The sequence below is a fragment of the Thunnus albacares genome, chromosome 11, assembly GCF_914725855.1.
Source record: "Thunnus albacares chromosome 11, fThuAlb1.1, whole genome shotgun sequence".
NCBI classification, from domain to species: Eukaryota; Metazoa; Chordata; class Actinopteri; order Scombriformes; family Scombridae; genus Thunnus; species Thunnus albacares.
The window spans coordinates 4,244,758-4,268,735 of record NC_058116.1 but is presented as its reverse complement, the minus strand read 5'-3'; the positions used below and the strand labels follow the sequence as shown (position 1 = coordinate 4,268,735).

At 39.9% G+C, this 23,978-nt stretch overlaps 1 protein-coding gene across 11 annotated transcripts in view; it reads right to left on the bottom strand.

Moving 5' to 3' along the window:
- Positions 1-585: 585 nt before the first annotated feature.
- The window catches only part of map4k4 (mitogen-activated protein kinase kinase kinase kinase 4), a 95,401-nt gene continuing 72,008 nt past the window's right edge, over positions 586-23,978 (bottom strand). For 2 of the 11 annotated variants that reach the window (XM_044364958.1, XM_044364962.1), the window contains 16 exons: positions 19,611-19,913; positions 17,771-17,880; positions 15,625-15,785; positions 15,284-15,381; positions 14,348-14,526; positions 14,052-14,169; positions 13,130-13,483; positions 11,711-11,825; positions 10,388-10,576; positions 9,653-9,796; positions 6,784-6,918; positions 5,125-5,225; positions 4,639-4,788; positions 4,008-4,167; positions 3,250-3,389; positions 586-1,868 (listed from right to left, as the gene is read on the bottom strand). In XM_044364958.1, coding sequence (XP_044220893.1) covers positions 1,785-1,868; positions 3,250-3,389; positions 4,008-4,167; positions 4,639-4,788; positions 5,125-5,225; positions 6,784-6,918; positions 9,653-9,796; positions 10,388-10,576; positions 11,711-11,825; positions 13,130-13,483; positions 14,052-14,169; positions 14,348-14,526; positions 15,284-15,381; positions 15,625-15,785; positions 17,771-17,880; positions 19,611-19,913 — 2,541 coding nt within the window. In that variant the 3' untranslated portion in view covers positions 586-1,784. The remainder of the gene's footprint in view (positions 1,869-3,249; positions 3,390-4,007; positions 4,168-4,638; positions 4,789-5,124; positions 5,226-6,783; positions 6,919-9,652; positions 9,797-10,387; positions 10,577-11,710; positions 11,826-13,129; positions 13,484-14,051; positions 14,170-14,347; positions 14,527-15,283; positions 15,382-15,624; positions 15,786-17,770; positions 17,881-19,610; positions 19,914-23,978) is intronic. The other 9 variants (XM_044364959.1, XM_044364964.1, XM_044364967.1 and 6 more) reach the window with 7 other exon arrangements.

Genomic DNA, 23,978 nt, shown 5'->3' with positions numbered 1-23,978 from the left:
TTCTCACAGCTGTGCAAAAGGTTGCAAAACAAAAGCAAAAGGTTGCCGCCCCGGAAAATATCTACACCTGACGTAGAGGCTCCGCTGCTGCAGCTTTCAATCGGCTTAACTCGAAATTGAACATCTAGGATTGATCACTTGTGACAAGATACAAAGCAAAAACATCATCTCATGCCTTGGACCACCACACAGTAATAAGTCTTTCTACATTCTTGACACTTAGTGCATTGCATTCATACAAATGATACAAATGAAAAATGATTTGAAGTAACGAAATGGAAGATAGAAAAGCACCTTCCAGAGAAAACTCCTCTACTGAAACAAACCTGGTGACCATGCGTTAACCTCTCTTCCACAAAATTCTGATTTGTCTATGACTCTCAGACCGCACGCGCACACACCCATACTGAACTTCCACCTCTAATTTATCTCTCTGTTATTGTCTTTTTTTTATTATATGTTTGACTATTCACAGCAGTTCAAGTTTCTGGAGTTGAGAGACACTGGGTGATCACCCTACCCGAGTTGAGTTTAGGTCGTCATGTTTGACCGGTGGGGCAAAATCATGACCACTGACAATATCCGGAAGATTAAATGAACTTTTATTATACATAGACACCTTTATTTATGTTACTATTTTTTGTGACACACCCACATCACTTTCTTTGTAGACAAACACACCTCTCACTTCTGTGGGTTCAGAATAAAAGCAAGCAAACTGTGGACATGTGGGTGGATGTGCGTAAATCTTAAAAAACAAGGTAAAAGACATGTTTAACTCCACATAGTTACACTTATCTTCAAGGAATAATAATAATAATAATAATAATAATAGCAATAATTCAAAAAATACTATTCTGAAATCCATCTGCTTCAACACCTCTTTCTCTCTCTCTATCACCCCCTTTTTTAAAGCACCTGTCCGAACAACACAATACTTCAACGACACACACACACACACACCATCCTGTCAAGTCCCATCAAACATGACTTACAATAAACCTCAATTATTAGGCCCCTCCCACCTGCTTGTCACCATTCCCATCGGCTCCGGGGAGGGGGGGGTTTAACGTTTTCCCCCCAGCTGACATTCTCAACCTCTAACCAGCATGTCAGCAGTAATTGGACCAAACAGAAATACATGTACACACACCACTGTAGCATTAATACAACAGACTCCGACCACAGCGGCCCTGTGAAACGCTCATCAGAAAGAGGGGAGGGGAGGAAGGAGGAGGGGGGAAGGAGGGGGGCAGAGGGGGGCAAATCTCTTACAAGTGGCAGACCTGCAGAAGGTAGTAGCAGTAGTAGTAATAATAGTGGTAGCAGTACTAGTAGTTAGAAGACCTCAGGCTTACTGACCAGCCCAGGAGCACGGACATGATGCATCGCAATCTGATGAGCACCAAGAAAACGGACAAGGGAACAAGACGTTGTTTACCCCCTTTTTTTGAATTCACATTTAATTGATTTCTACCTCCTTTCATATGTTAATCATCAATTTCCTTTTACACAATTCAGGTATTTCAAGGGGCGACGACTATGAGACCGGTCGTCACTGCATCGCAGGCGGATCTGGTGTTTGGATGCAGCTCCAGAGGGAAGGTGAAGTCATTGTCGTCGTCTGTTTCAAAGGTCTGGTTGGTTGTTGTTTTTGTTCTGTTTTTGGTTGTCAGAGTGCTGACAAGACATCGACGGTGGGTTCTGAGATCCAGTGTTAGCGAGGGGGGAGGACAATGAGGAGGATGAGGAGAAGGAGGAGGAAGAGGGCAGGGTGTGGACCTCTACCAGCTGAGCAGGTTGCTTCGGCCCAGAGTCATAAAGTAGACCTGGCTGGATCCTCCGGACCGAACGGAGGCGAAGAACACCTTAAGAGGAGACACAGACAGATGGAGGATTTACTGCCAACGACTCACACTTGTTTGCACTTTGAATTAGAACACAAGAATATTTGATGATGATGATATTCTGGTCAAGCTTTTCTTGTCCAATACCGATCCTGATAAAAGATTATCTACTGATATTAGTCATGTCCGAGATTTTTTTTGTCTTATATTTTTATTAGTTTCCTACATGATACACAAAACCAATCAAACTAACAGTATATTTTATGACACAAGAAAAATATTTGAAAAAAAATTAAAATTTCCTGATCATGTTTCTTGCTGCCAATCCCGATAAAAAAAAAAAAAAGGATGAGAGCTTTCCAATATTTACTTTTCTTATATTTTTGTTCTCCAACATAATATATAAGATTAGTAAAACTAACAGTTTCTTGTGAGACACAAAAAATATTTTATTCTGTGTGAATTATACATTTTATTGTGTATAAGAATTTAAAATGTGGCGTTTCTCATATATTGCTTGTGTAGTTGTCAGATCATGAATATTTTTTTTGCCCTCTGGTCTCTCTTGAAAAGAAATCTGGTTCTCTACCTAATGAAATAAAGTGATTAAAATAATGGAAAGTAACATTAATATCAATGTTGACAAATATAACTGAACTTCAACTGTGGTTCATGTCACACAAGATGAGCAGTATGTAATTTCCTCTTCCCATTTTTCAGATCAGAATAAATACGAGACCACTCAGCCCTAGTTCATCATAGTCCATTGGCACACCAATCAGAATTGTAGTCAGATGATTTCTCCAGTGTTAACAAACATCCTAAATGAAGGCAGTCACGTAGAAGGTTCTCTGAAGTCTGACAGTAGCACTTTTCTTCCCGCTAATGACTAACAACTTGGTTCCTGGTAAGATACCACAGAGAAGACATTTCAACTATAATCCTTTACTTCTTGTCTAAACAAACCAGCAAAGCTCAGAAAAGAGAGAAGTGAAACTAGAATGGTTAGATGTTACTGCCACAGCTGACAGTTACATCCAACATGTTTGATGCTCTGTGTGGAAATTAGCGTGTGTTTCTGTGTGTTTTGGACAGTTAACAATTAACCTAATTCACTTTGAATGTCGGGAAGAAATATAAAAACAGGCTCCACTGTGTCCTTTTGGATGCCCTGCAGTGATGTCTGACAGCAGACTCAACAACAAAAAAAAACACCTTTCCTCTGTAGTGGATGTTTAAACTAAAATGTTTCTGTTACATTTCCTGGCTAAGCCAAAACCTGACAAGAAGATTTCAGATTTGCATGAATGGTAATCTCTGCTAAAGTCATACCAGTGCTGATGAATACTGCCGCACAGATCAGATCAGGATGTGTTGTTGAACTGCTTCATGGAAGTCTCACCTTGTCATTTCTTTCACAGAGGAACTTAAGTCTCTGGGCTCTCTTGTGCATGAAGACGCCGTCCAGATGGCCGGTCTCCACCGAGCGGATCTCTATGGCCTTCTCACCCCAACCCATGATCTGGTTGGAACGAATGTAAGCTGCACAGAGGAAATAAAGTCAACTGATAAAATGATATTTAAAAATCACAATTTACATAAAGACAGATAAAGGTTGAACAGATCTCATGTAGAGTGTGTGTATGTGTGTGTGTGTGTGGTTGTCTGTATGTGTGTTTCCTCTGCAGCTGCAGGAAAAATGATCGATGCAAGTGCCTTGTAGGCAAAATACAGTAGGTGTGTGTGTGAGCATGTGTTAATTACTGAGTAATCAATGATCAACTAATCCTTGTAAAGAGTTTGATCCATTGAGATGAGGCGCTGGGTGTTACAGTACAAATTAGAGGATGTAGTGAACATTACATGATGAAAGTCCCTGTTGATTGCCATAGAGCGCAAAGAATACATGTGAATTTAAGATTAAGAGATGCACTGTCAAATGACCACACTATTTCAGTTTATATGTATTTCATAACATTTTAATCAATCTGCTAAACTGTTTCTTTGTTAATTTGTTGCTTTGCTTCAAACTTTATCTAGATCAGAGTCAATTTCCCTGATTTTTACCTTTTCTTTGTTTTCTTTCTGGTGAAATACTGGATTGTTTTGACCTATTATGATAAACAGTAAAATGATCCAAATGTGATATCTGTGACTCACCCACTGAGGTGGGCATCTCCCCCCACTGCAGCACCACATCCTTGGTGATGCGTCCATAGGTGTTGACGTAGACGCCCTCGTCCTCGTAGCACACCAGCAGCTCGATGCCGTCGGTGTTGGGCAGGATGATGATGGCGTGAGACTGGATATTGGTTTGGATCTGGAGAAACACGACCGGGATGACTCACATGATAAGCTTAAGACATGAATTGCTGAATGATGTCTGCTGATAACCCTCTTGGCTGAAACATCATTTATAACTTGTTTTAACGGTTCAACCTCTGCTGCTGCTGCTGCTGTTGGAGATATTTTATCATGCTTGATCAGACTTAGTATTGATAATCTAGGGAAGTTATTTACCTGCCCCTCTGGCATCTTGTCTATGTTCAACCACAGCGTTCAACCATATGAAAAAGAATTTTTTTATATGGTTGAATGTATGATTAATAGTGAAAACTAAACTTTCTTGCTAAGAAACTGAAATAAATAATTGCAATCACAGAATTTAAAGAAATCAATAAAGTTAACATTTTTACACTAACTGGTACTATACAGTAAATGGTCACTGTACAGAAGTGAAATGTTCTTTTACACACCAGAAAACATGCAGGCTGTGTATGTTTGTTCTTACGTGTGTAGGCAGATAGATGTCGTAAACAGCCCCAGAGTCAACATCCACAGCGTGGAAGCCAGAGCACGAGCCGTAGATGACCTTTAACCTCTGACCTTCCTCTACGGTCAGGTCCACCAGCAGGGGCTTGTGCACCAGATCACCAAAGGACTGAAGCACACAGGTCAGACAAACACAAGATGAATATTGATAGCGAGCAGCACAAACAGTTTTCAATGAATTTGTAGTTAAATAAATAATACAACGTTCGAAGAATTTAATCTTTGACCCGTTTGACACCGTGGTATCAACATGCATTTTAATGACACACACATACAAACCCCCCCATAAAGTCAAGTATAAATACATGACAGACACACTTATGTTATAATCACAGAACCAGCTTCAGTAATGTAAGACAGTACATGTATTTGTTGTCATTAACAGCAAAAGGTAAATCCACATGCATCTTCTAATAAGCTGAGCTACAGTGGTTGGTTGACTCACCTTGAAGGCCATGAACTTGTGGTAGGGCTTGGGTGCCCAGGCGTAGACCTCCACTGAGTTCTTAAGGGCCAGAACCAAGAACTTGATCCTCTCATATTTAACTGGTGAGAAAGTTTAAAAGGGAAACATTACTTAAATGTGACAGGGCTCAGTTGCCATCAAGGTGGGAAACCAGCATCAGCTGCATGCCAAAATGTTGGTCAGTTTTAGATTTTGTTGACTTCCAGCCACATCACTTTAATGATGTTCGAGACACTGTGGCTGTAGAGCCAAACTTTCTTGGTCTGACACAGTACCAATAAGGCTCATATTTTTCTTTCTTTTTTTTTTTTTTTACATTTTAAACAGAGTGAAATTGATTAAAATGGGGTTCATTTGGATTTTGTGTTCACATGTGTGATTGTGTCATTTTCTTGCCTGCTGCATTAGTCAATACAGTTTACAGCAAACTGCAAAAAGTGTCTGATTATTGATTAATTACACAAAATGTTGAAGCCCTGATAAGTCCTAATTGCCATACAATCTTATAATTCTCTAAAACATGGTTTGTGCATGGCAATATCTTGTTCTGGGGTATGAATGATTAATTCACTGTATACTGCAAGTATGAGACTAAACTAAACAACTAAAAGCCATTTGAAATTTTATGAAAATATCTTATGGTCTTTATCTTAGTTATCAAAAGATCTTTACACGGCTCCTCTTTGACCCAACATCTGCACAAGATGACTTTACAACATCATCCGAGGGAAGAAATTATAGTTACAAATGTATTCTGCTTAGCTGAGAGATTTTTTGCCTCCACTTAGTCTTCAACATAGTTTGAGTTAGTAATTAATATTTAAATGTTTTATTTCTGTCTCATATTCCTGCAGAAAAACTCAACCAAGTTGTATCAGTGGGTGACAGTCTGTGTCATCTCTGGGTTTTAGGAAAATCCTGTACATTCCACAAGTGTTGGTTTAGTCTCTGCAAGCTGCGGTTTCGAGAAGAAATCTGACGCACACACACAAGTAATAAAAACTTAAAAAAAAAAAAAAATCGATGTTCAATGAATAAAACTCCTCAACAGGAAATAGATTGATGACTGACAGCTGTGATCAGCAGAGAGGGGTTTCCAACAGGAAGTGCCAGACTTTGCTCAATGGCACTACCATCACCAAGGACATTCTAAATTTTAGACAGGAAAGCCGAGTTACCATGTCCACACAAATGTCCATCGTTTGTCATCATTACTTAACCGAGGGCTTTCCTCCCATCAGATATCAGTGACATGCTGCTATTGTAAATGTGTGAACACCCTGCAGTTTGTTGAATAAAGTCATGAGGAGTCACCAGTTTGAATCCAGATGTGGCTGGGGGGGTTTCTGAAGGGAAACATGCACTCATAAAAAAGCAGGGATGACTAGCTGACCAGATAGCATTATTTTCAAGCTAAAAAATCTCACATAATCTGAACACTAAATCAATCAGATGGATTAGTGATGAAATGATAATGATATTCAGACACACTCTCAAACCCTTACCTTACGCCTTTACTAATCTTAACAGATAACCATAGTGACAGGAAGGAAACATGCAAAGAAAAAAGTTCCCAGCCTTTGGCAGACTAGCTGCAATAAAGTCCTGCTGTTTACAAACTGTGAGAATGTTACTTACCAACTTTGTAGTGGACGCAGCCCTCCAGGTCTCCTACGGTGGTCCAACCCTGTTTCTTCTCCACCTCAGGGTCATTGTGCAGGATCTTGTTCCTCAGCCAGGACAGGTAGTACACACGCAGCTTGTTCTTCTTACCTGTCGTTGATAGAGAAAGACAAGGAGAGGGTGAGAAGTGGTGATAAATGGTTAGAAAAGTAGGGAGAGACTCACACATGATCAACCTTTGTTTTACATCTCGCAAATCCTGTATTCACCATTACACTGCAAACTTTGCATTTGTGAATTTTGTTGGCAAACTCATACAGATGGCCTACTCTGGGTGTCTATGTGGGCACTTTTAAAGACAGACTAACAATTGAGAGCAACCCTGAAAGCCACCTGTAATGTCCTTATTAGCTGCTGAGCGCTTGCTGATATTTAATTCTAGCCTGTGACTCTCAATTTATAAAGGAACACACTTGATTTGATGATTTCGTGCTTGTTCTTGCCGCTGCAAAAATCATTACACACTTTAGAAGAGCTGTGATGGGATTTTTCTCCATCCTGTATTACTGCGGTCTTTTGCAACATTTCAGGAAGTTGGTGATGAGTTGGGCCAAGTTGGGACAAAACAACATGCAAAGGAACTGTGTATCTGTGCGTGTGTGTGTTTGTGTGCGTGCATGCAATCAGAACAACAATAAATGATCAGTAGTCCCTCTTTTAACTGTGTGTATACATCCAAATAATAATAATAAGAGTGGCTTTATTTGTTTAGCTGTAGGAAGTTGTAAGAATGGTCTGATAACTAGTTGGTCAATAGTTTGGTCATTTTAGTTTATGACATACAAATGAATTGATTCTACCACTAAAACCTGCACAAGACTTCAGTTTCCACCCAAATGTTTTATATAAAGCTACATTTGTTAAGTAATTTGGCATTAAATTAGATCTGTACTCGGATTGGAAAATAGGTGCAAGTACTCTAAACCACATGTGGCTTTTATGTTAGATGCCATATCCCGGTGTGACCACTGTACATCCCTTGTGAAATCTCACTCAAATTCATTAGAAGCAACATACAAGTATGAAATAATAATAATGAAATACAATGAATTTCCTTTGCAGCTGGCACTTTAAGTGATGTGAGGGATCATCACACCAAGCAAAACCTGTTTCAATGTTCATTTGGGTACTTGCCATAAGTGGTCGTGATCAGAGTGGATGATGCTGGGTTCATTTCAATGAAGTCTCAGAGTACTTTCAAGACCGCAGAAATCAAGTTCAAACTCAACGAAGAGTTCAACAAGATGACTGCAGATGACTTTTCAATTTGAACCGCCATAAAAAATCATGCACTTCTGAGAAATCAAAGGGGATATTCTGCACATTTACAGTTCTATATTTTTAATCTGGGGCTCTCCTGGAATATCTTTGCATGATTTATAGTTCAAAAAACTCAACTTATTTATTTTACACTAACCCTTTGAACAGCCCCTGTCGGAAACAGGTCGTTTTAGCTCCTGTCTCTTTAAGGCACCCCTCCAAACGAGCCCACTCTGTTCTGATTGGCCTGCTCTCGGAAGATACCCCTCAGCAGATATCTGCCGGCTGCAGAGACTATGTCAACAAACCGTGCAACAAACTATAGTAGTAGGATTTCCCTACTTTTTTCGTTCTTTACTCGAAATGTCAACTTTTCAAATACATCTATGCATGTCTGAGCTTGAATCCAATCAAAAATATGATAGTGGACAATGCAAACAACACATGGAAAAACTTTAGCAAGAACAAAAGCTACAGAATGGGTCGTTGCTCAGGAGCATGCTCAACAACCTGATGTCTGCTTGCTGGCAAGGTAGGAAAAAAACATACATGGAGTGTTCAGAGCAGGTTGAAGTCTTGCCTTTTGATTTGCAGGGAGCATTTATACATACGTTAACCTAAAGTTTTGGAACTTTGACCATGTTAAGCATAGATATCTGACATCATAACAGTATATAAATAACACAAAATCACAAAAAGCATAATATGTCCCCTTTAAGTTATCAATGTCTTTAATGCGTGAGGCCATTGTTAATATTGTCTCCAACCAATCTGATCCCAAAAGATGACATGCTGTCAATTACAATTTTTTGTTTTTCACACGCTATGGTGATATAACTTTCCATGACGTGAATATTTATATGTCTGTACCGCAAACACGTTTAACAGAAGGAAATAGACGCATGTTGCTCTGTGGGATTTCCTTCCATCATGGAAAGCTTAAGTATGTGTCAGCGTTACATATTGTACACACACACACACAACGTTTTCTCACTTGGCAGAGATTTACTCAACATCCGTTTAGCTTAAAAAAATCTGTTGTAACACTAATGTGTGTGTGTGTGAGTAAAACTGAGAAAGAGAAGTAAGAACGTGGAACTGTGTGTTGATTAAAAAGTCACATTTCATCTGAGCACACGTAGGACGTAGCAGGTTTTAGTGTGTATTTACAGGATTTGTGTGTGTGTGGGTTAAAGTGCCAGCCGGGAAGAGAAGTAAACCAGACAAAATAGAAACACATTCTAAGTGTGACAGTGACAGAAGTGAAACTGTAGTTCAGTTTCATAATGAAGTCTACATTATTAGGATTGAGCTCTCTCTTTCTGTGTGTGTGTGTGTGTGTGTGTGTGTGTGTGTGTATTTCTGCATCTGCATGATATGCATGATTCTATTTGCGTGTATTTTCATTGTAATGGTGTCCATGTGTGAATGAAAATTTGTGGTTTCATGTTTGCTTCAGTCCATCTTATTGACCAATTCTTCATCCCAGTGGAACAAATTTGGCCTCATAAAGTGCAATAAAACTAAACTGTGTGTGCAAGCACTTGTGCCTGTGTGTGTGTACCTGATATAGTGACCAGAACATTGAGTCCCTCCAAGACATCCATCTGCTGGAAGCGCCGCCTGTTGATCAGAGGGTAAACTTTCCCCTGACCGCTACGATCTAACAGCATCAGGCCGCTCTCTGTTCCCACCAGCAAGTTCACTCCTACACACACACACACACACACACACACACACACACACAAACTTAGGGGACAACTCCAACAACACTGACTACAGCTAGTAATGAAGTATGCTGTCTGGTCAGACAGATAGAGCAGGAATCTTTATCAGAGCTTTGCTGCCACCCAGTGGTGAAGACTGTTATAGCCGCTATAGTTTTGATGGATACAAAAGATAAAATTATTAAACATTACTTCAACATTGGCAAATGTGCTAAAAGAGGTCACAATTTTGGAATGTTAAACCAGAAAATAAATAGAACATCCTTGAGACTGAAATTCATCTACATTTTTTGGATGTTAAAAATTGAAATGAACCTCAATCTAAATCACTCTGATGGCAGCGAAGAGTATGATTTCAAGAGATGCATATGATGTGTTAAAACCTAAAAGAAGTTGTGCGACAGCTGTGATGATGTGTCTCTTTGAAGATGCTGCAGCGCACAGACCGACAGTCTCCTTGTTGACATGTTGTCTCACTTGTTTGTGGTGATGTAACAACTGCCAAATTACTCATTTACTGATGTGAAACTGCTAAAATGAATACATGTAAAAGTTAGTGGTGTTGTTCTTACCCCAGAGTGCAGCACATAGGATCTCAGAGTTGAATCTCTTCTTGTATTTGCGGATCTCTGGTGTGTCACTCTGCGGGCGAGTGTTGACCGGGTTAACGTTGACCACGGAGCCCTTCCGGGACGGGTCGGCCCTCAGCGCCTCTGCCAGCCGGGCATCGTTCCCGTAGCCTAAAAGGTCAAAGGGAGGGGCTTAGGAAGGACGGTGTAAGATGCAGAATTAATCAGGCAGGGTGGGAGTCAGTCAAATGGTCAGCATTAGAAAGGTGCTGCTTTTGCTTTTGTAAATGAGTAGAGGATTAACTGTAATGAAATGATCTAAAATTGAATAAAAATGTATGTATGATCTTTACCTCTTTGTTTTTTGCTTTTTTATCTTGAAGCGCATTGAATCTACGCCTGTCGTATGAACTGTGCTATATAAATAAACTTGACTTGACTGAAATTGAAGACTGGGAAAGTTGATTTCAAACAGAGTCTGAAATACAAGCAAACTTATCCAAGGAAATGTTTGCCTGCCTGTCTTAAATTGCCATCTGTAGGAAAATCTAAACTCATCAAATCAGTGATTAAATGCAGACTGAACAATCTAGCGCACTTAAGAGGGTCAGTGGCCAGTCACCAGCTGCATCTGGTGAGGTAATGGCTCAGCATACCAGAGGCCTTGAGGCTGGAAAGATCTGGCCCTGACTATGGCCAATCTTCTGAGGGATGATGGGAACAGGAGGACTGCCGTGATAAGAAAACTTCGTTTGTAAACTGTGGCAGCTAACAAGCTGTGTGACCTCTGTAAGGTGGAGAGTCCACGCTGCCAAACTGCTTTGGGATTGGTGTTAAACTTTTCTCTGAGTGTCACACATTCAGGGTCTTAAACCCCTGAGGAACCTGTTGTCGATTTTGGTTCATTGGCCACAGCTCAAAAGTGCGACTTTAGGCTACAAACTACTGGGGCGGAGTAAACAACAGTTAACACTGCTGAAGTTTCATGAGAATCTTAAACAATTATAACTTTTAAATGCCAGCAAACAGCTGATTGATAAAAACTGAACTGTAGCAATTAAGTGCACAAAAAATGTTGATGAAGAAAGTTAAAAAAGCAAAACTTGAGCTGAGATGCAAATAGATAACAACTCAACAGACTCAAGGAACTTTTGTAGTTTCTGAACTCTGTTGGAAGTTCATTGGATCAATTCCTGGATCTTTTGGTGGAAAAAGGTCTATTGAGACCTGTTAGCAGATGTTACAAAAAGGTACCTATAACTCTTTGTGGTTGTGCATCTTTTGGTGTAAGATGTTTCCCAGCATCCAGTCAGGGACAGGACTTACCAACATTGTTGAGGGCACTGCCGGTGGAAGGAGAGACTTGGAGGAGGCGTGGGTCGATGAACGGAGTGAAGGAGGAGGAGGACTTGTGTTTCTGCATGTTATTACTAGACTGGCTCTACGGAAAGACACGATAAGATTTAGTGGTGACAAAATATTAAGACTCTGTATGTGTGATTTTTGAAAGATAAAGATTTATGTAAACGATTAACAAAACAATGCAGTCAAACAAGCAGGCAAACTGAGATATTTCTGAATGTGTTGCATGCAAATACAATGGGCATTCAATCAGAAGGTAAAATTATAAATACTCAGGAAAAAGGTAAAAAAACAATGGTGGAGGGTAAAAACATAGAGTGTTGTTGACAAAAGGAACAAAAGGGCAAACAAAACTGCAGTTTAAAAAAAAAGTATTTCCATGGGAAACATACTTGCCGTTGTGCTCCTAACTGCCCTGTTCGCTATGATCTGTTGTCTGGGGAATGTGAGAATATGACTCGTTTGCTGAAAATAGGCGACGTCAAGGAATAAAATGAGATTTCGATATTAGGGGGAATGCTTGTAAAATCACAACTGGCCTCTGAGGACACTTCAGCAAAAATGCTGAAAACCAGAACTAACAGGCCAGTTGTGATTGTAAATACAAGCTTACTGAGGAATGATTGGACTACAGCTGTAAATCCTTCCCATAGAGACAATGTTATATTTTTTATTTTAGTAGTACTTTACTAAAGTATGAAGAGTATTTTTGTTAATTCTTGTTTGACTTCTTCTAAGCAACATGCTATAAACCTGCATTGCGGCTGATCCTGTGTACTGACCCCTGGTAAATTGGATGCAAATTCCTATCTTCAATAAGCCTAAGAAGAATTTCCCAGGGCAAAAATTAATAATGCTAAAATTAGACTGTACAGATTTCCCAGTTGTACTTCCAAAATATCTATAAAAAGATCCCTCCACCAACACCATCTCTCTGCAGGAAACTTGTATCAATAGAAAAAAAGAACAAGAAATGGTGAGGAGCCATTTAGAGGCAGAGAAGGATCACCAGTGCTGATGGTGACCAGCAGAGGGCGACCCACCCAATCCAGCACACAAAAACAACAGATGCAGGAAAAGACATTATCATCATGGCCGGTCAGAAATGTGGAAACAACAACAGTGTGAGAAGAATTTCACCACAGGTCATGATGACAAACATGTTTTCAAACTATTAAATTATTGGTATTTTTTAAGCTGTGAACTCACACAGTTCTCTAAAACTTTAATTTGGTGTAATGAAGTTTGACTGGATTCTGCTTTAGTGTTCCCCAATTCTGGCAGGCCATGATGGTTTTGACCTCTCTTTGCTCCTCCTGTTCAAGATTAGACAAAAAAATGGCTCCCACAGGTCGGTGTCCGTGTCAGGGCTAAAGGACATACCTCTAGGAGGATGCCGAGCTTGTCCAGGGGGCTCTGGGGGGACATGGTGGAGGGGCTGGCAAGGCTGGAGGAGGAAGGGGAGTTGGATGCAGAGGAGGAGGGGGAGGAATGGTGGCTCTGCTGGATCAGGTCTGGGAGGTGGTGGATGCGGCCGGCAAAGCCGTTCCTGTCCGAGTGCTGTGTGGGGTGATGGTGGTGGTGGTGATGATGATGGTGGGGGCTGGGGGTGTGGTGGCCGAGGCCCGGGCTCGACACTGAGCCGGGACTCGGGGCAAAGCCTGCAAGCAGGCCGGGGCTCTGGGCTTGGCCCGGGCCGGAGCCGGGGCACGGACGCTTTTTGTTGTCACCTGCACTCTGGAAGTAGAAAGAGGGGTACACGACTTTGGGTCTAGATGTGTTCCTGATGAGTTCAGGGGAAGGGAAGGTGTTAGCTAGAGCAAAGGGCAAGCTACTGTGGCTACTCTACAGGTGGAAACAAAACTGCTGTTAGTAGTCAATTATATGGTGAGAGAAAAATCATTTTGTGGTGTGTATTGGTACTAACTGCATGTATTACTACTAATGTATCAACTGACAAAATATCTTTTTAAAATCTACTGAATGTCCTTCTTAAAGGGTTGAAATGTAATTAAACTTCATGTAATAAGTGTAAATAAATATTATTAAATAAATCATAGCTGTATGAGATTTTCAACCCAACCTGCTGTATTGTCTACATGCTTTTCTACCTTGTACAATGTAACCCCTCTCCACCGGCCACACAAAGTATTTAAGAACAGAAAATGATCAACACACGTAAACAAGGTGGAAAAACACGTGGGGTATGAATGAACAAAATACACAACAGAACAACTAAAAGTATACAGTGTACAATGCGACTGGTGTAAACACAGAGTCTGATTTTTTTCTTTTCGGTCAGTACCTGTCTGACGATCAGCGTGCTGTCTTTGCAGGGTGTGGAGCCCGCATCGCTCTCGCCCTCGTCATGAACAATCATGGTTTTGACCGACTCCGTCTCTCCATTACTCAGCCTGGAAGAGCTGCAGAAGAGAGGAAGAGGTATTCAACACAAATTAAAAGGTACAATTTTTAAATTTCCTATAATTATATGAACATGTGGTTCTGTTTAAGAGGAATATAACCTATAATATAACCTAACCATGTTACAGTGTCGCTACAAAGTGTAAATGAGATCAGATGTTTAACTTGTGTACATACACAGCTCTGGAGTCCTCCGGGCCAGAGGTCGACTCCTCGCCTGCCTCCTGGTCCACCTCTTCATCGTCATCTTCATCAGTGGTGTCTGAATCTTCACTGGAGGACGAATAATCTGTCACCTTATTTGGGGGGCGAACGTCGTCCACTGCACGCAGCTCTTTGGCCAGAGCTGTCAGGTCCTAATGGTCAAGAGGTGAAAGTTGAAACCTGAGTCAAACTTAATTTTTTTTTTTTTTTCTCCTCCCTCTGGAATTTTGTCCATTCTTCAGCTGGGTAATTTGTTATCAAGATATTCAATTTGTTAGCTAAAATGTCATATGTTTTTCAGTTATACTTTGTTTGACAAAAGTAGGAAGCAGTACAGGAGGAAAAGCAGGAAACAGAAAGCTGTCGGAGAGGAAGTGTGGTTACAGAGGTACGCCAGCCAATGAGAAACCAGCGTGAGCGGCAAAGCCAAAAGATGAAGCGAGGAAGGAGATGACAGTCGTACCGCGTACAGCTGATGCTCATCAAGCTTCTGAAGGCAAGGTTAGTGGATTAATTCTAAGAATGAGAAAATTGTTAGAGCTGGAAAGATGAAAAATTACATCAGTCTAGAAGAAAAGGTCAAATCTTGATTGAGGTTAGAGAAGGCATGAGTTAAGATGGCCGCCACCCAGGCAGAGACCAGTAGAGAGAGAGCAGGCGATTAGTGCAGAAAACTATTAAGACGTCACTCTATTGGAAGGAAAGCATATCACATTACACAATCCAAAGAAGCCCATTTACAGTTATTATTCACACACCAAGAAAAAAAAGCCAAGGAGAAAAAAGTACCCACAGGCCACGCCAAAACATCACACACACACACACACACACACACACAGAGTTCTAGATCTAGATCTATCCCAGCTAGCGCACTACCGCCTAGCCTACCGCTTTGAGTCTAACTCTCACCGCTGGTCTGTTCGGCCTGACCAAGTCCCTCCTCTCCTCAGGTTTTTTCCCAGCACTCTCTGGCCGTTGGAGGGGTGAGCCCTCTGATTTGGATGAGGCTGAGGGACATGGAGGAGTTAAGGGTGAATGGTCAGTATACTGTCACGAGTGATTTTAATACCAAAAAAAAAAAAAAAAAAAGGCAAATCCAACCATGTGTGTGTTTCCACCTGAGTGTCTCTCCTTTAACAACGTAGTATTTACTTTAGCACAACTGTATGTTAAGATGGTGTTTTTCTGTTATTTTATCCACCTCCTGTATGCTTGTAAATGCGGCTTTGTTAGAGTGTGTGTGGACTCACAACGGGCTCTGAACCTCTCTCCAGAGCCGCAGTGAGAACCGGGCTGAGAGCTGGAGTTACTGGAGCTGCTGGAGGAACTGGAGCCTCCACTGCCACTGTTACTGGTCGATCTGGGAACCAGTTTCTCCACTCGCTCCCACAGCAGCCGAGGCTCTGCTGCACTGTAGAGCCAATAGACACCGGAGTCATAAGAGTCAGAGATGTAAAAAGTGTAGAGACAAACTTTTAAATGGTGGGGCTGCAGAACTACTGTAGCTTAATGTGTTGATTTTAAAACACTGGGTTTATTATAATACAGAAACTGATATTTTCATTTCAGCCAGTATACAATGCTTTAAATTTTAGCCATTTTCCTCTTGTGGCTCAAAATGTGATTCCACTTTCTGAAAGTGAAGCAAAATGGAGAGGACAGGCAAAGAGCTGTTAATCATAAAACCAAAATACTACATTTTTAGTTAAGTTACTTTTATAATCCAATTTCCACTTCAATTTTGGCATTATTCCTTTTTAATCAAATTGTAATTGTTTTTATATTCCAAACATATCCAGGTAATTTTCCTTTTTAGAAAAAGATGTAATTCTTGTACAGATACAATTCTTATAGATACAGAGAACGCAATAAAAGGGTACACACTGCTCTCACACTAAGCTGTTCTAAACTGCAATGAAACAGACATAGTTAAAAATAGGTTTAATATTAAACATCAAAATAAACATTGTGATCAATGTGAAAACAATTACTAAAGTCTAAATTATTTCAAGATAAAAAATACAACAAAGCAGGGTTAGAGGAAGGGTGAGATGATGCATGAGAAGGCATGTGGTTTGGAATAGAAAACTGTGTGTGAGAACACACACATACAAAGAAGTATCACAAGGTTAGACAGCTAGCACTATTACATAAACCCTCCCACACAACTCCATAGACAAAGACTAAAGCAGCACACACAGACAGTGAGGACAGTGTGTGTACATTCAGTGAGAACAGCTGTATGTGTGCATGCACATTTAAAGGGTTTTTTTTCATTTCTTTTTAATCACAGTTGAAAACAGAAACCTGCTTCACTGCACTCACTATTCTCCTGAAGGCTGCAAACTACTTCCTTTTATAAGCTGACATTGTGGAGTTTTCATTCATTATGATCTCAGAGCCCTAGACTGATTCATCTATCATTTCTCTGATAAAATGTTCTCTGTAGATATACAGTAGCTACACCAAAATATCCTCCAGGAAAGATATAACTAGTGGAGTCCCACAGGGCACCATTTTGGGCCCAGTTCCATTCCTACATACTTACATACAGTTCATGTATTGTATGTAGATTTAGGGATTTTCATTAACTATTAAAACATTTACATATTTAACAAGCTATTGTAAAAATACTTATTTTTGACCCCTTTCATTTGTACCTCCTAGAGTTTCTACAGTATATTACTAATGATTCATTTATCAAACTATGCAGATATTGCAAAATAAGTGGCATGACTTATTTATGAATTTTATACTTTCAGTTTTTTTTAAATAATCCCTCAGATAAACATTATATTTACACACAAATCAGCCATGTTACACATAAAAACTCATTCTAATTTCCAAATGATCAGTATTTCATTATAGTGATCATTACGTGCATAATCTAACAATGGTGCAATGTACTGTTAATGAATTATTATTAGCTTTGTAATTCATTAAAGCATATAGAGACTATGAAATTGCTATTTAACTCAAAATGCTCAGTACAGCACACTGATCAGCCAACAACAACCCACTAATTATCAGTTCATACATTTGAAACCATATAGTAGCACACAAACTAAGGACTGCTAATACCTCATGATAAGACCATTTACAATTGAAGATACATTCAAGTTAATTAGTTTTTAAATGTAAGGTATTTCTCAAAATCAGCATGATGGTTAATAGAACTTTTTCTTTATATTATTTTGAATTGTGTGTATATTTCCAAACCATAAGAGTAATTAGATTTGGTCCTTGTGTTAGAAGAGAGATGGGGACTTTTTATGGAGGGAGAAGAGAGAAAGAGAAGCGAGAGAACAAAAACAAAGAAAGGAAGACATCTGCAGTAGTGCTACAAAAAAGAAAAAACACAGAATCACACAAATCAGAGGGGTCATGTAAGTTTACCTGGCAGCATTGCGGTGCACAGCATGACTGCTGTGTGAGGCGTTGCCATGGTGATGAGGCGAGTCTCGCCTTGACAACACCGGGGATCTTGATGTTGTCCTGACAGGAACCTTTCATGATAAAGACAGTGACAAGCTCATACATACACATGTGTGCATGAATGTGCTTGATAGTGCAGCAGATACATAAAATGTATCATGACCTATCATAAACCCTTCTGTGAAGACTTTGCAGCAGCAACACAACATCCCCAGCTGACACCATCCTGCTCAACTAGAAAACCTCTGAAGTAGTATCTGCAATTTTCATCAGGCTAATTTAACCACAGACAACTTGAAGACATTCCATCTTCTGCTGGTGTGCAAGTCAAGTTTGCTCACAGCACATTAGCCATTGCTAACAAACCAGATAAAAGTGAACAGTGTAACAAGATAGACTTGTAACTAAATGTGGGCTCATATGACAAAGTGAACTGTGTGGTCTATGGCTCAACCATGTTACCCAGCATGATAAATGGATGAACTTGCACACCAAAAGGATGCAGTACTTCCCAATATCCCACCATCACCACAACCCCCAGCACCACTGTTAAATCAAAACTATCAAACCAGTAGTTGTGATTCGCACCAGTAGTCATACCTTTCCCCGAGTCATATGTAAATCTAGTAAAGCCAATGCAGAACAATGGGTAGCATCCAAAGCGTAGCACAACACAACAAAGCCGTGCAGAACTGAACTCAGCCCAGTCAGTGCAGCTGATATCATTTAGAACATAAACAGCCATTATTTTGCTTTCTTCAGGCGTTCAGGTTACAGACCATATGGAACAAAGTGGAAACAATATGTACTGATGTTAATCAAAGGTCAGTCCTTCCTTAGTAACATGCTTCGCCTGTATTTCAAGATTGAAAAGTCCTGTGACGTGTCTTATTCTAACTGATGTTCATGTGGCGTATTCAAACTCTATGTACAATACAGTCCAGTCTCGACAGGGTTGTGGTTCAGCTTGGCGGCAGTTATGCTTATAACAGCAGGTTTCCTTTTCTGGAGGACAACTAACTTTGGCTCAGAGGACTGAATTTAGATCTTTTCTACTTTTGTAAATTCTCACTACCCACATTTGTGGGTGGTGTCAAGTAGCTTTCTTGTCTTTCCTATACTTAACCAGAGTGTTCAACGCCCTATATATTCAGGTGGCAAAAACTGTTTTTCTAAATGTAGAAATCCCATCCTCCTTTGCTTATTTTTCTCTCCTTCTGCAGTTATTTTTATGTTTTATGTCTGTGGCTGTACAGTAAATGGCTAAATTAGTCTGGTGAGGAAAGAAAAAGCAACATGACATGGAAAGACACACTGTCTCAACATGTCCAAGTGTTCAGCATTGTTGCAGTACCCGCAGCTGGGTTATAAACAGGTCACATACTGAATTTTGTGGTTCTTACTAACAGCAAGCTACTTTTCTGAGAGTCAACACTGATTCATGACGCACATGAACTTAACTTCCTCTTTCACATGAAAAAAGCTGCAAATCAACCTGTATATATCCAAAAACCCTTATGTTAATCTTAATTTAGATTTAATTAAATTATCTACAGTATCATTGCCCTGCACATTTGTTTTCTGCATGACCAGAAAGAAAATCCAATAAAACATGAATTATTGATAGTATAAAGAATCAGGCAGAGGCTGGGAAGCTGTTAAAGTAATAAATTGAACAGTTGGGGATAATGACAGTCTGGTTTCTTGGGGATTCAGGATTGCCCTGTTTGGTCAGTTGCTAGAAAATTGTGTCTAACTACTGCTCTAAGACTACACCAGGGGTCTTTCTTCCTGTCCTTACCCTGGGAGGGACCTCCGCTGAAGGGGCCGGTTCATGGGGTGAGGGCCTAGGCTGGGGGTGGGGTTGTGGGTCAGTGCGTGCAGGAGTTGATGATGAGGAGGATTGTGATGAAGATGGAGGGTGATGGTGTTGGTGGTAGTGTTGGTGGGGTTCCTGGCTGTTGCGAAGGTGAAGATTTTCAAAGCTACGGGTAAGAGGCTCGTTGAAAGAATGCGACCGAGACACAGCGGGCGGGGTGGTAGCGGAGGAGTTTGATGAGGCCACACTGCCGCTGCTCTTTAAAGCAGCCAGATGGGAACGGACCTTCCAGACGACAAAAACAGAACACATTGGGGGAGGATGGGTCAGTGTGCATGCAGTGCACTTTGATGAGAACAGGGGCTTCAGTGTATCTTTAGGGGCTTGTCAAATTGGAGCCATAGGGAAGCCTAAAACAGTTCCTTGAGGAACCCCTCTGTAAAAGGTTCAGGAACGCTGACATTAAGCTTCAACATGAGGCTTTTTCAGACATTGAATATCTGACATTGCTGGCTTCATCCATGTGTTAGATTGAAGGTCTTTTATCATTCAAATAAGGTGTTGGTTACAACATCATTGGGACATGACATTTATGGAAACAGCCACAATGCTTGCACGATAATTTTATCATCAGTGAGCATCACTAATGGATTTTAAAAATTATTTTGCTGTTAAAGTCTTAATTAATGACCATTGTCATTGAATTTCCTGATAAATGTTCTCATTTATTAGATAGCAAATTCTACTGCCTGTTTTATAATCTCCAATAGCGCATTCACATTTATCTAACAGAGAGCATGTGTGATAGGGACTACAGAGGGGTTCTTTGTGGAACTCTCTTCAAGGAACAGTGATTTCCAATCATGGTTATCTGTGCCCAGAGCTCTTCTGATTCCTATTCTCCTGAGTCTGATACTGAGTCAGGGACCATTTAAAACCTGACATGAGTGAATACAAGCGATGACCCTGGCAGAATATAGAATCATCAGCGCTCAAGAACCAAAGCAGAACAACTGCATTAAGATACAGTTGATACTGGATCAGCTCTAACTGTCTTTAACAACAGACGAGGAACTTAACAATGAACTTAGCTGCTGTAGTGTTTTGTTTTTTCGTTTTTGAGAGAAAATTTAACAACATTTTTGTTGTGTTTTGTTGTGTCGGTCCAAATCTTAGCAGAGCCCCTAAAGAACCCTAGTTTTTAATGAGCAATGGAAGGAGAGAAGAAAGACTCATGAAATAAAGGTATGTACAGTTTGTACCTGTTGTCACTGAGGCTGAACCTTTCGGGGGAGCAGAAATTGCACTGTAAGAGCTATTATTCCAATCACAAATTTAATCAATAACTGATTTGGAAAAAGGTGCAGCCTGAGCAACAAAAGGTATCATGTCATACTTTTGATTTCTTAGAGTGACACAGGGGAAGAACAACAATTCAAACAAGACAGTAACATTAACAAAAAGCAGACAGTGAATGAAGAAATGAGGCTGAACTGATCCTGAGACAAATATTACTGAGACTCATTTTTCTTTTATCATCTCTTGTTTACATCTGTCTGTGACCACTTTGGAAATTGTCTGTTTTTATTCATTTAATAATTTAAGGAAAATGAACTCCAGAAAAATATGTTGATGACGTTATGAGAATGATAAAATATTCAAAAGCTAGCACTACATAGTAAACCGCTGACATCAGGGAACCTGTAGGTTTCACCTACTTAACTTAAAACTTCCAACATATTTGCCAATTAGTATGAATAAGATCAGTATTGCATGAATGCTTTCAATTCTTCTAAAACTAAAAATAGACACTACATGTAACTGTTCAGAACAATCTAAGGGTTGAATTAAATCAAGACCTTAATGTTTTGTTGTTTTTTTTAGCCAGATGAAATCCTTCATTTGAATTACATTTATAAAGAAAACTATCATTATCCCTTGTGCTTTCAATGTAGTCTCACCAATTTTAGGCCTCAGGAGGACTCAGCATCACCAACAGTACCAAGCATGGAGATGATTTGTATTAACAAGGCATGAACACAGGCTAGCATGCAAACATACATGTTGGCAAAAACACATACAGGTCATACAACATGCACACATTCATGGTTGGGGCAAAAAGCATGTGACTTTGACAATGGAGACGGCAGTTTGCATCTCGTCTTGGTTTCTTTTCTTATAACTATGAATGCAATCTTCCTACAACCGTCTTTGTGACCACGAGCCTCTTACCTCAACTTAGTAGTCTTTGTTGTCTAAACTGAACCAGAACTTTACCACAGAGGTGTCAGATCAGTTTAAGCTCATATGAGTTGTTTTTGGAACAGTCTTATGGGTCATTTAGAAAGGCACTGACGAAAAGCTTGTTTTGTCATTTAGGTATGAAAACCTGTTGAAAAGAAAAATACATGTACTGCACTGTAATGCTAGTTAAGCATCTCTTACAATGCACAGTTTAATTTGTGGGCTGGAAATTGTGTCCAGCACCATAAGATCAGGTTTAGCAACAAATACACTTTGTGACTGCAGCTTCTTGCTATTTTGACACAAAAGTAATTCTGCAGTTTTCATTTTTATTTAATTAGCCCTAATCAGAGGACCTCAAAATGAACTTGTCCACGTTTGTGTCAGTACACAGTTTAGTATGAGCATGTAACAAGGACATGTTAGAACACAACGCTGCATCTGAGTTTGATGACTCGTAGCTAATGAGAGAAAACTGACTAATCCACTTTCAACATTATGCCACATGCTTAATAACGCACTAGTGAATTACATCATCACCCCAACCCCATTTTACCAAGTTACAGTTTCATTTTTGCATAATTTGATCTTTTCACATATTCCAAACAGATTGACTTCAATGAACTGCGATTATTCATGCTTAGTGAGTTGAGTTCTTTGCTGAGAAGATGACTAATACTGTCTGAGTCACCCTGCTGCAAATCTGGGTGCCCATGAATTATGGATGTTTTTAATCAGCAGCACACAATGAGGAGGTACAGCATGTAGAGCAGAGAAGATCAAACCCCCAACATACCACCAGACAAACATTCTCATGTTTACACACACACACACACACACGCATATGCACACACACACACACACAGACATGTATGCAAATTTTGGGGGGAAAGTGACTTTGTAATAATTACACATTTGGTGAAAGTAGTTTTGTTTGGCTTGACGAGTAGGAGGACATCCTGTCAATCAAAGACTTAATCATGGGAGAAGGGTGTTTAATCAGGGTTGGGATCAATTCTTTTTCATTACCACTTTTTTTGTAAAAAGGAAGACTTTTCGATTTAAAAAAAAAAAACTTTTGTCAGAAACCACCACTTTCTTTGTGGTGTCATAAAATTTTCTCTGTTCTTGTTTCTGAAAATGAAAATGCGCATTTTGCCATTAGCTCGGAGATGAAACACAGTTTCACAATTTACAATTTTAAAGCAGTGAATTGAAATAGAATTGATGACAACCCTGTATTTAAATGGAGACTAGAGACGTTCAACAACAGCAGATAGTTGGATCCATTCTCCAGATGAAACAACCTGAAAGAGTTAAGCTAGAAACAACTTAGGAAAGAGGAAATAAGAGAAAAGAACCACAACTAGTGAACACATCTACTTCTAGATCAAGTTTATAATCACTATCAGGACATCCAGTCAACAGGGCAAGAGCAAAGAGAATCACCTGAGAGAGAGACTGTTTTAGATTATGACTAAGTGATACAGGCAACATCTAGAGTCAGTGGAGATGAGGGGTACTGCCACATGGATGTGAGGTTACAAACTAGGCTGATTTCACAATTTCCCGTTAACTGGCTTCACTTGACACCATGCAGTGAATGATGCAAAGTGAATAACAGCACCATAAATGAACCCCAACACACTGGCAGTGTAATGGTCACAATGTCCTCAAAACAAAATCAGATTTGGTCTGTTCAAACAGGAGAAAAGGCAGGTTCACAACCAAAAAGAAAAGCTACATTTGAATTTGATTCTTAGTATTTGCAGCCTGAGCAGCTGAACTTGTTGACATTTTTAAATCGTGGCACCTACCAAAACAGAGTCACCTGCAACAGGTCATGTGATTGGTTGTGAGTTGTTAGTTTATTCAGAAGAGCTATTTCAAGATGAAAGATTTTCAAGAAAGCATTACTGCCATTGTCTCTGTCAAGGAAATTACAGTTGCAGCTCCACTCCTTTCACCTGAATGAAAAATAACAGGATTTAGTTGGGATACCTGCTGCGGCTGTATCATCTTTTACCAGTCCTCTCTTGCAACACTATAAACTGGTCCACTAACAAGTAAGTGAGGAAAAAAGGACTCAAAATTGAATAAAGACTT